At 38.3% G+C, this 12804-nt stretch overlaps 2 protein-coding genes across 2 annotated transcripts in view; one reads left to right on the top strand and one right to left on the bottom strand.

Annotated features, from left to right (window-relative positions):
- The window catches only part of SCOC (short coiled-coil protein), a 652090-nt gene that overhangs the window by 28900 nt on the left and 610386 nt on the right, over window positions 1–12804 (bottom strand). The window lies entirely within an intron of this gene.
- INPP4B (inositol polyphosphate-4-phosphatase type II B) overlaps window positions 1–12804 on the top strand; it is a 257893-nt gene that overhangs the window by 186067 nt on the left and 59022 nt on the right. Inside the window, exons 16-17 of the mRNA XM_063136347.1 lie at window positions 1747–1924; window positions 4098–4310. Of these exons, the coding sequence (XP_062992417.1) occupies window positions 1747–1924; window positions 4098–4310 (391 nt within the window). The remainder of the gene's footprint in view (window positions 1–1746; window positions 1925–4097; window positions 4311–12804) is intronic.

Raw genomic sequence — 12804 nt, 5'->3', positions numbered from 1 at the left:
GTACCCTACAAGGGCACTCCACTGTCCAGACTAAATAATCCAAATTTTGGGCACATTTGGCTGGTTTGTCTTTTGGTTATCATGCTAGTAGGAACAGGCTCCATTTGACTGACATTAGGCTGAAACAGAGGCCTTAGCTAGACCTAAGGTTTATCCCGGGATTGTCCTGGGGTCGTCCCTGCCTGCTCCCGGGATATCCTGTGTGTCATTTACATGAACAGGGATGACCCCGGGACAATCCTGGGATAAATCTTAGGTCTAGCTAAGGCCAGAGTCAGGCTTTTTCTCCCCTAGCACACCATTTGAGTTACATTCCCGAAACATTTGTGTTCTGGAAGGTTTTATTATACAGCAGTCGTGTGCAGATGTGTACAGAAAAGCTGTGAAAAGGTGAACAGAAAGAGTGAGAGAGATAATACTAAACACCACAAGACAAGTTTTCACCTCAGGTCGTTGCTTTAGCTCCAAGATTACAAAACTGTGAAATTAGAATTGGGGAGGGTGTTTCTTGTACTTCCATGCAACATTCTTGTTGATTACTTTCTCAACTTAATTCAGAATTGTCTCCTTCTTCCCATATCTCTTCTTTGTTTTCCAATAAATTAGACTTTTTCAGCACTGTGTGCTTTAGCAAGTACTGGACAGTCACAAACGAATTAGTTCTGTCCTGGTTGCCTTAATTCACTTGTATGACCAATACTAAATATTTCTCATCAATCCAAGAGGTTTGAGAGACTTATTGCTTTTCTCAGCGAAACAAAGACAGTTGGTTATATCTCTGTTTGTAATGGCTGATAATATATTTTCCTCAATTTTTCCTTCATTTGCTTTCCAAAATTAGCCATGTGATCTTCTTGATGGCTCTCAGTTACTTTGCACTAGCTTCTCTATTGAAATTAAGCCTAAATAACCTGTCATTGAATTCGAGCACACTTATTAGATTGTAAGCCTATGTGGCAGGGTCTTGCTATTTACTGTGTTATCTGTACAGCACCATGTACATTGATGGTGCTATATAAATAAATAATAATAATAATAATAATTTTCCCCCTGTATATCTTAATCTCCTCCTCCTCCTCCTCTTTGTATTGCCCTCTTGTGTTGATTTTTAGATTGTAACCTCCTCAGGTCATAGAGCTGTTCATTTGTTGATATTCTAGAACAACAACACCAGCATCATTGCAACATTTCATAGATGCAACAGTGGTGCTGATCAAAACATATTATGACTGTTTAATCAGTAATGATTCTCCTAAGAGCACTTAAATGAATGGTAATAAACTGGTTAGATAGAATAATGGTAGAGATCAGAATTTTATACAAACCTATTATAAATTGCCGATTGTGTCATTGGTGACTATCCAAACTCTTTTTTCTTCGAAATAGTAATGAATAGGAAGATATCTGGTAGTTTTAGCTTTTTTCATGGTGCACATACAACAGTTCATTCAAAGACCTTCAGGGAGTAATTAGTTTCAGCAGCGCTGCCTGGAGTGTTCATCAAAGAAAAGGTTACCATTTCTCTGTTCCAGCAAGGTCTGTTTTCTTGTCTTCAGCAAGTTGGGTTTAAAATAATAGCCATAGGTGTGTTATAGTAAACTTTAGAATACCTTTCCATACTAATTATCAAGTTGGTGAGAGCCTTCGCATACAGAATTACGATTAGCCATCTGTCCCTTAAGTGTGGAAACAGCTTTTAAATTTATATATAAAAAATATTTTGTCTCTGCATTTATTATTCTACAGTACTGGGTACCAATGTATTTACTATTCACCTGAAAACACAGCCAAGGCAAAAGAAGTTCTTAGTAACATCAATCATCTGCAGCCTCTCATATCAAGCCATGCAGACCTGCTGCTTAATTCTGCAAGGCAGCATTTGCCAGACAGCTTGAAGAATTCCTTAAAGATGCTTTCAGAAACGGTAAGATTCAAAAATAGTCCCGGCAGTGGCAACTAGAACTACCAAATCCCCAGCTATTACCTCTGTCTGCATAAACTGGCTTCCTTTGTAAGAGGAAATATTAAATTATTCTGGTGGTTACAAGCTTTAGGACTTAGCGATAGGAAAAGGACACTCTTTTTCTGTTCCTTTTTTATTGTTGTCAAGCATTTGTGCAGAATTTAAAACAGGAGAATAACAGTAAGTACCTTCCTATAAATTAGCAAAAACATGTTATTCTTGCTTTTTATATATATATTACATGTTGGCTGCAAAACTAGCAGCTGACCAAAACTAAATATTATTTTTGAGGCATGATAAAGGCTCAGTTCAGACAACATGTTTCTCTATGCAGTGGGAAAACTCCATTGTATTACTGTGGGCCTTCATGGAGTTGAGTAAAAGGCAACATGATGTTTGATTGACAGTTCCTCAGCCCTCTCTCCTCCCCCAGTCCTCCTGATGGTATCCCATCAGCCATTGCTGCAAAAAAAAATCCTGGCAGCTCTCCTAGAGCAGGTAAGAAAGAGCGGCACTCACTCCTTTCACTGCTCTTGCCAGGGAACTCTGTAGCTAGTGGGAAAAGTCCGTGCAACGCAACGGAAAACTCTACGGAGCCTGCCACACAACATAACAGTTGTTCAGGAACTCTCCTCTGCATAGTGTGGATATTCAGCATGGAATGTTTTCTTTAAAAAAACCCTCCACTGTGGTGTGGAGCTTTTTCTCCAGACAGCACATTTCTCAATGATGGTTTAAAAAACTTCACTGTGGAGTTCTAAAAACACTGTTGAGAAACGTGTTGTCAGAACTGAGCCAGAATCTTACATTTTTATGTAAGAATCCCTTATTGTTAAGTACATCCCATGTGTGTTTTCTTCAAAATAAATGAAAATTGGATTGATTTTTGCTGCTATTGAAGAGATATATGAAAAATTTGTTTCAGTTTGCTTTTGATTAAGATTTACCAAGTTCACACCTTCCAGACTAAACACGAACTCAGATGCCATCTTCGGTCAAAATCCATACATTCCCAAGCATGCAATGTGATTTGCAGACCCCCAAAAATGTGTTCGACAGCATGTGTCCATTTGAAAAATGTGCATGAAAAATGCGTCCGTTAGAAAAATATGCGCAATTATGCTTTACTCAAAGGGAGAAGAATGCATGCATTTCAAAGATGTGCATAATTGATGCATACATTTGGAAAAAAATACACATGAGAAGATGCATGGCTTTTCATGCAAAAAGAAAAAACAAAGCTCACAATCTGATATGGACTTGAGTTGGAACAAGCTTCTAGATGGGATTTCGAAAACTTTGGCAAGCTTAATTCTTGCTGATTTACACATCCCTGTTCTATAGCAGTGGGAAACTGGCATTCGCTGTTTTAAAATTTAACCTGCTTTTGACCTACTGCTCTTCGGAGAGGACAGAGAAGCACAAGTGCTAGTTCCCTTTGTGAACATTTACTATGTTTATTTCTAATATCACCTTCTTAACTAATTTGGGATACTCTGGACAGTCTCTTCTATCAGGTGCATTTTGGAACCATAATTCTGTAGGATGACTGTGTCCATAGTCAATGTATTTTCTCATTAATTCATTACAGCTCTGAAAGCATCTGCATTTAGATAGCAGCAAATTCACTAAAATTACATTTAATAGATAACATGCATTAGCCGGAAGCAACCAAAATAAAAATCTTTATGGTCATTTGTTTGTTTTTTCATATATTTAGTTATTAAAATATATTCCCCTTCCTTCTCAAAAAGCACTGAGTGGAATGCAAAACACAGAAAACAAAGGGGTTTTGCTTTTAGTAATCAAGCTCTCTGAATATCAGAGATTTAAATACCTTTCCATTCTGCATGATTAAAGGTTCTGTGTAACATACAGCACAATCCTTTGCATGTCTACTCAGAAGTAGGCCCCAGTAAATTCAATGGGATTTACTCCCTGTTATGAATATAGGATTGCAGGCTTAAAAGCTTATAGTACTCTTACACTAATAGAAGTTCAGGTGTGTAAAAATAGGTAACATAATATATGTTATTCCCTACTCTTTGAGGCCATGATGGCAACTTCTGGTTATACAGTAAATTATATGGACATTTCTTGCATTTTGCTAACTTCACACTCATTTTATTTCTAGACAGAGTTATTTGTGCATGCATTTAAGGATCAGCTGATCAGAAGTGCCCTTTTAGCTCTATACACAGCCCGCCCAGGTTGTGTCCTGAAAAAACCAACTGTGCCAAGGAATAGTGCTGAGGAGAGTGGCACTCAGCCAAATCAGGATCATCCATCCCAGATTAAGAGGCAGGATTCTATACCTCACCATTCAGAATATGATGAGGAAGAGTGGGTAAGTAGCCATAAAATCACATTATTTGCCTCAAAGAAGCATCGCTACATGCACACAATTAAGAATTGTCAATTACGTGGACCTTTGGGTTTTTTTTAACTACTCCAGAGGGGCAGCAACCATGTTAGTCAGTTGCAGCAACACTGATGGATTCCTATGACACCTTAATGACAAATATGTTTATTAGAATGTATGTTTTCGTAGCACAGAGCACACTTTGTGGCTTATGCCACAATAAGATCTTCAGGAGAGGCCCTTCTTTCAGTACTCCCACTTTCAGAGGTATGTTTGGTGGCAACGCAAGAGAGGTTCTTCTCAGCGGTTGCTCCCAGGCTGTGGAACTCCCTGCTGAGGGAAGCTAGGTTGACTCCCTCTCTGCCATCCTTCCACAGTCAGGCAAAGACATTTTTATTCAGGCAGGCCTAGGGCATCTAAATGGGCCTGTTGGTTGGGTGCTATTTTTATTTTGTTATTGTTGTGTTTTTAAATATGTTTTAATGTATTTGTTTTATTACAGTTTTAATCAAGTTTTTATTTATCGATGATTGTCAGCCACCTTGAGTGGCATTTTCTTGGTAGAAAGGCAGGTTGCAAATCAAATAAATTACCTTTAATGTGACACATACATGTGTATTTGTTTTAAATGAAATTAAAAATACACTTTTTTGTATTCCAAATGATTCAATGTTTGTATTTACATAGCATTCATACATTGAACAGTATTACACTGCTTTCTGTAAATGTATTCAACGAAAAATAACGTTTGCACTATCCCCAATTCCATTCTCAACATTAGTATGTTAAGATATAATGGCGAAGAAAGAGAACCAGTTAGTCAAGACTAAATATAAATAATTCAAAACTGCCATATAAACCTACAAAATAAAATTATTTTTCTAACCAGTGGATTTAACTGTTAAAGCCAATAACCTTCTAAAATTTTAAAATACAGCATGTCAAAGGCTAAAACTATTTAAATAGTTTAAATCAGTGTTGGTGACTTGTGGGCCTCCAGATGTTTTAGCCTACAAATCCCATCAGCACTAGTCAGCATAGCCCATGGTGATGGATGATGGTAGTTGTAGGCCAAAACACATGGAGGGCAACAAGCTGCCCACCCCTGTTTTAGATAGAGTGAATTCATTTATTTCATTGCAGAGTTTCACATTTCATCTTTTCTCATTCCTGTTCCATCACACCTTCCTTCCTTTTCTTCCTAGTCAGGACTCTCTACCCTGCCTGTTATTTTCTGTGGCATCCGTCCGTTCTTTGAGCTGCTCTATTTCCCTACTCCTCAAACTACTTCCGTCCTTCAGAAACGCCACCTTCCCCAGCTAGGGATGGATGAATCAGTCTGTGTTCAGTCTGTGTCAGTTTTGCACATGTTCATTCTTAAGCCCTTTCCACCCTGTTTCCAAATTAAGCTGCCAGAGACAGGGGGTGGGGGGATTTAAAAAAGCCACAGAAAAATGTGTATGCATTTTTAATACGTTGCTCCATAAAATGCTCATTTTATACACATTTTACTATAAAATACACTTTTGAATGTCCATTTGATTATACAATATGCATTTTGCACATATTTTAGTACTTTTTAAATCAGAAAATTGCATTGCAAAAGCCTGATAAGTGTGAAATTGGAAGGATTGCTGCATGCAGATATACACATTAGTTCAGGAATTGGAAATTGTGTTAGTTTGCTTTCAAATGCAGACCAAATAAAATGTTCAAGCTTTACCAGCCCCAACCCATTCCATCTTTATCTTTCTCCTCAGTCTGTATTTTTCTAAAGCACTCTGGGTTCTTACCCCCTTCCCAATTTCTCTTACCATTCTTGTTTGCAATCATTATAAATAAGTCACATTGAACCTGTTCAGATGACATGCTAAGCCATGGTGGTTAAGCATTATGGCGTAGTGTGTCATGTGATCCATGACTTAGCATGTCATGTGAGCCATTCCTAACCATGGTGACTACATAATCACGGTTTAAATATGCTCACTAACAGTTTGCTGTAAAGGGGTTAGCATCCTAACTATGGCTTAGTGTGTTGTCTGAACAGGCCCAGTGAGTTCATTGGGACGTAGTCCCAGGTAAGTGGGTATAGGATTGTAACCTTAAATAACCATGGCTTAGTTCAGTCTAGAAAGTATCTTCACAGATGTTTTTTGTCTGTAACATCTTTTAGTTAAGCTACCCTCCCACACATATCTATGTTTTCCATTTCTGATGTATCTATTTCTTTGTCTACTTTTCTCCTATATTTGCTATTGTCAGTGCATTTCATGCTATTTTGCCTCACAGCAGAAAGGGTTGGAGCAACAAGATGAGAGAGACACAGTGGTTGTATTCACTATTACTGACTCAGAACATTTAAAGGCATCCATATGCCTAAACTTCACAAAATGATCTCAGCTAATGTAAGGAACCAAAATGCAGGAACCAAATGTCATATGAACCAAAGTGTTCCGAGACTGGGTGAACAGAGGGAAGCAGTTTTGGGGTGAATCAATACCTGAATAAAAAGTAAAGCCAACACTCTTCCAGTTTATGAAAGCTTACATGATTGGTTACCTGGAGGCAATTTTTGCTCACCACAAGCAATCAAGGAAGTGGCTATTTAAAGTCTGGCTTCATTTCTGTGTCTTCCCATACCTTCTGATGTAGAAAACAAACTGGGTCACAGCTTGCATTCTGTTGAGCCAGAATATAAGAACCACCTTGCTGCATCAGACCAAAGATTCCATCTGCTCCAGCAGTTTACTACCAGCAGTGGCCAGACAGATGCCTGTTGGTATCTCATAAGCAAGGCATAATATATATTTGTCTTCTTTGGAAGGCATAATATTCATTCATGTTGACAATTTCTACATGGCAACAATAAAAACAGTAAATATATGTTTTTAAAACTATAAAAATAAAACAGCAGAATCAGCAATTAAAACAATTTCCAGTATTCTGCACAGATGCTTCCTTGCAGAGCATAATTTCCCTCCTGCTCTTTCAAAGAAAATAAAAACCAGGGGGAAACTGACTAATATCTAAGATAACAGTTATTTGGTGGATTAATAATGCAGTTTATACTACCTTACCAATTGAGGCGAGTGCTCTCCTTACAAGTTTGCATAAGAGAGGTATGTATAATGCTGTCAATCATTTTCTGTACCATGATAATCCACTGCAAATAAGGACACGAAGTTAATGTGAATATAGATTAAGGTGCTGAGTAAAATGTAATTGGCAATAGTATTCATAGGCAGTACCAAAGCATGGCTAACTTTGTAAAGAAAAATACTTCACCTGATGGTTACAGATTGTCTCTGAGTAGTTGCTCCTGTTTTCTCTTGCCAGCTGTTTCTATCATTCTAAAGGCTTCCTTCAGGGAGGATAAAAAGCCATGCCATACATAATGCAAGAGTTAGGTGGGCAGAGTGCCATTTGGAAGCCACAGTTATATATTCCAATCTGGCGAGCATGGCTGGTTGTAAACTGCTGTTTGAACAGCAAGGAACAAATAAGAAAGCAGGCAAAGTTATAAGTCCAGTCTCTACTTATCCAAATCGAAATCTTCAAAAAGAGATATTTCAAAATATTTGTCTAAGAGAAAACTATTCCAAATCACTTGGATATGAAAACTAACACATCTGATTTGTCAGAACTGTTCTACTAGATTTGAAGACACAATAACTTAGGCCATAGCTAGACCTAAGGTTTATCCCTGGATCATCCAGGGGTTAAACCTGTTCATCTAGGTGACACACAGGGGATCCAGTGCTCAGGCAGGGGCGAACCCTGGATGATCCCATGATAAACCTTAGGTCTAGCTGTGGCCTTGGTAAGCATTGTTCCTAGATAACTTTCTAACGTGACATCTTATTTCATAGGTCCTTAAACACAGAGTGAGGCACATTTCAACCATTTTCTTTGAGGTACAAACATACAGGTCTAATTGCAATATGTTTTTTTACAGTGATAAAGGAGGAGGGTGGGATCCAGAAATATCAAGGATAGTGCAGACAGGGAGGAGGAAGTAGTGAGGACGATTTTATGGAGCTAGAATATTTGCCAAAGCTAAGTACCACTTCCGTGAGAACAAATTAGATCTTTCCTTTGGAAAAGGAAAATGCAAAAATTGGGCCTATGCTATCGTGGTCATGTTTGTTTGTTTGTTTGTTTGTTTGTTTTTTAAACTTTATACATATATAAAAGCTTTGTAATGTTTGAAAGGGGAAAATAGTTTTTTCACTTATGAAGCAGAATGTAGAGGGAGGGGAGAATGAAGCTCATGATTGCCATTCTGAACCTCAGAGACTTGCATAAAATATGATAGTGAAGTTTGGCTCTTGTCCCAGTATATCTCAGTAGCTATCAGTATAAATTGGGAATACCTCCAGTGAAGTTAATTGCCTAACATAAATGAAAATGTGAGGCAAACCAGCCCTGCTAATACTAGACATACCAAAATGCTTCAGCTGTTGCTGTATAAGTTCATGTGGCTTTGGGTAAGATCCAGATTGACCCAAATTGGGCTAATTTGAGTCTCCGATTCAGATTTGGAACCTGTTTACAAAATAGGGATATGAGTTGGGATCTTTCTCAACCTACCAAATGTGCAAATACAAAAGCTAGCTCCTGTATACACCTGATGCGCATTAGTGGTGATCTGGGTAACATATTATTTTTGCATGATCATTTAAAAAGAAAAACCTTGCTAATAGCCTAAGTAAGTAGATCTGGCGTTAAAATTACATTAGACATATTAAAATTTATTTATTTAGAATATGAAGAGCGGTGTCCACATTATAGATTTGTCATGAGGGCAAATAAGAAACATTTTAATTATTGCATCACACTTTAAGCAGTGTAATTGATTAATTGTTGTTGTTTTCCCTTTACACGTTATCCTTGGGTAATCTTATTCATTCCTATGGCCTTCAATACCATTTATATGCCGACGATACTCAACTATATCTTTCATCCCAAATTTGTTCTCTGATGTTCAGGATTGTATCTCCGCCTGTCTCGCGGATGTTTCAGCCTGGATGCTGCGGCACCGACTGAAACTGAACATGGCAAAAACAGAATTGCTAGTTTTTCCTCCTAAATCTTTTCCTTCTCCTTCATTCTCTATCACTGTTAATAATGTTACGCTCCATCCTGTTGAGGAAGCTCGTAGCCTTGGTTTCATTTTTAATTCTTCACTTTCCTTCTCATCACATATCGAGGCTGTAGCTAAGTCTTGTCGTTTCTTCTTGTACAACATTGCTAGAATTCGACTGTTCCTATCGGTCTTTTCTGCCAAGACCCTTGTTCACACTTTGGTTATTTCTCGCCTGGATTATTGTAATCTTTTGTTGACCGGTCTTCCTTCTTCTCATCTGTCTCCACTGGTCTCCATTCACCATTTAGCGACTAGGATTATTTTCTTGGCTCGTCGTTTCGATCATGTCACCCCGCTTCTAAACTCCCTCCACTGGCTTCCTATCTCTTATAGAAACCAATGCAGGCCTCTTCTTCTCACTTTTAAAGCCTGTCATGATCTGGCTCCTCCCTACCTTTCATCCCTTATTTCACTTCCTCGTCCTGCCCGTGACCTCCGCTCCAACAACACCACGTCTCTTACCTGCCCAAGAGTTTCCACTTCTCTCGCTCGTCTTCGCCCGTTCTCGCTCGCTGCCCCCAATGCCTGGAATTCTCTTCCTGTGTATTTGCAGACCACCACGTCAATTTCAGTTTTTAAATCTTGCTTGAAAATGTTTCTTTTCTCGAAAGCTTTTCAATCATAGCGTGGTCATAGTAGTCTATATTTTAGTTTTAATGCCCCCTACCCCGGTTGGTTTTTCCCCTCCCTCCCCTGTGTGCTACTGTGATTTTAGATTGTAAGCCATATGGCAGATTGTCTTGTTTTATTCTGAACAGTGCCATGAAAATTGATGGTGCTTTATAAATAAATAAATAAATAAATAAATAAATAATTTAATAAGCTTTTAGTCACTTAAAGTGCAATCCTATGCATGTTTAGATGTTAAAAGGTCCTACAACTCTCAGCGTGCCCCAGTTGGCATGGCTGGCTGGGGCATGCTGGGAATTGTAGGACTTTTTTCTAGGTTTGCACTCTTAGAGTAATTTCTGTCCAAGAAGAATTTTTGGGAAGTTTGCACCCAGTGAAGGACTAATTCGATGCCTAAATACTTCCAGCTCAGGTTCCTTCAACTCTATATTGTAATATTTAAAATTAAACAGAATCTTAACACAGATTTTTGTTTTAGTTGTTACCTTTCAGAAATAAAAGGCCAAATAGGACCAGATCAACTCTGGGATCAAGGCGAACTTGATCCACCATAGTAGTCCCACTGGGGTTCAGTTTAGTTCAATAAACATGTATGCCTTGAAAGAACTGGGGCATGAAAAGTTTATTGCTATGGGATTATTATTTTTTAGCAGTAGTGGGTCAGGATAGATTTCAGGGTGTGAGGAGTTGGGGAGGAACAGGAGCCTGGTGTGGAGATTTTTAAAACCAAAGTTACATATATATTTGACTTTTCTGATCACACACCCCAGGAAAAATAAGTTATTCATTGCTTTCTGCTTTTTCTTTTCCTTTTTCTTTTTTTTTTATAATGAAATTAAAACACTTTGGCTAAAGTCACATACATTCCGTCACAGAGCAGAATCCAACAATGCACAAGCAGATTTTTACTCATGTGGGAGAGGACTTTCTCCTGATCTTCTTCCCACTGCAGACTCCTGTGCCAACTCCACCCTCAGCCCTGTTGAGCAGATTTTGTGGGCACTCAGGTAGCTGCATAGAGAAGGGGGAAAACCCCAATTTCACGGACAGAAGCAGTTCTGTCCGTAGAACTACTTCATTGGATTCTCCCATAGTTTCTTTCTTGAATTCACACTTGATTGTTCATACTAAAAGCTGTTAGTGAGGTTAGTAAGCACAGCCTTAGAATAACCTGGAAATCAGATGTTTTATCTGCAATTAAAAACAGTACCCCAAAACACACACAGACTCCAGAGTTGTTTACAAAGGGGCTGTGTATTCAAAATATAGCTTTGTATAAAAATTAAGATACAAAATGATAGGTTGAGATGATGTGTGCACTTCAGTGCATGCCCTGTCACAAAAATGTCTTATGTTGGCTTATGCTGTTGTTCTGTCCTATGATACTATCATTATATAATTTTCTCCTACCTGTGGTGAAGTGGTTAGATTGTTGGCCTGGGACTCAAAAGATCCGGATTCTAGTTCCTACAGACTGTCTTTAGGCAAGTCATTGACTCTCAGCCTAACCGACCTCACAGAGTTGTTGTGAGGATAAAATGGAGAGGAGGAGAACCATGTAAGCCACCTTTTGTTCCTTGCAACAAGGGGGGAAAGGCAGGATATAAATGTAATAAATACAAATAAATAAAGCCCAGCTAACTTCATGGTTGGGTAAAAATGGCTGTTGACCATATAGTTTCTACTTGAAAATTTACCATGTTTTCGCTCACCGTCATCTATAGTATGCAGCCATGTGCTTTACCATGTCCCAACAATTGATCAGAAATCTAGCATAGTGGGGAGATTGTAAAATTGACTTCACCATGTGATCTGATGATATAAGTGATCTGCTTGTTTGTTCACACCCTTGGTAAATTTACAAGAGACTATTGTGCACTAAACAGTTAGCTATCTGATGCCGATTGAACCTGATAGACCACTGCCCAGTACCAGATTTAGAAACAAACCAAGTAAGCCATGGCTTAAAGCCTCATATTATGAGGGCCCTCTGAATATGTTGGAGATAACTAAGATGTATGATAACAAATATGAAATCGCTTTGGCTTAAATATGTTGGAAAGGCTGGTGTGACTTACAGCAGAGTTGCTTTATATAGGAAAAAGTGTGGCATGACAGTATTTAGTATTGATGAGGCTAAGGACAAACTAGAACCAGTTTAAAAGAAGTTCATATCAACTTACTTTGTTATTGCTTTTATACACATCTTTAGAGAAGGCAATCTAGCATTATTTAACTATAACCATCCCCTAACTCTGAGTGGCACCTTTTCATTACCCTTTCTACTATAATGTAATACACTTTGTTCCTCTTTATTTTTATGCCATGGGGCCTCTAAATTTTGACATGGGTTAGGGTTTCAGCATGTCTTAATCTATCCCTGCCACTGCCAAAGACATCTGTGCATAGTAAACACTACTTGTGCTTCTTTTGTGCCTCTGTCCCCATTAAACCTTTTTCTCAACATCCTTGACACACAACACTTGCTGTTAACGAACAACGATTAAGTACAATTGTTTTAATCTTGACTTGGAGTTTGCAGCTTTAATCCGTTACACTTCCTCTTTCATTCTCAAAGTATACGCTCTGCCATGATAAGCATAACTCACCACATCTCTCCTCACAGGCCTACATGCTATGCTTTGCATACTTGAAAACAAGATATAAATGTTTACTAGCCCACATAAAATTCTAGTTATTTTT

Source organism: Elgaria multicarinata, chromosome 10, assembly GCF_023053635.1.
Source record: "Elgaria multicarinata webbii isolate HBS135686 ecotype San Diego chromosome 10, rElgMul1.1.pri, whole genome shotgun sequence".
NCBI lineage: Eukaryota > Metazoa > Chordata > Lepidosauria > Squamata > Anguidae > Elgaria > Elgaria multicarinata.
This window is presented reverse-complemented; position numbering and strand designations above follow the sequence as displayed.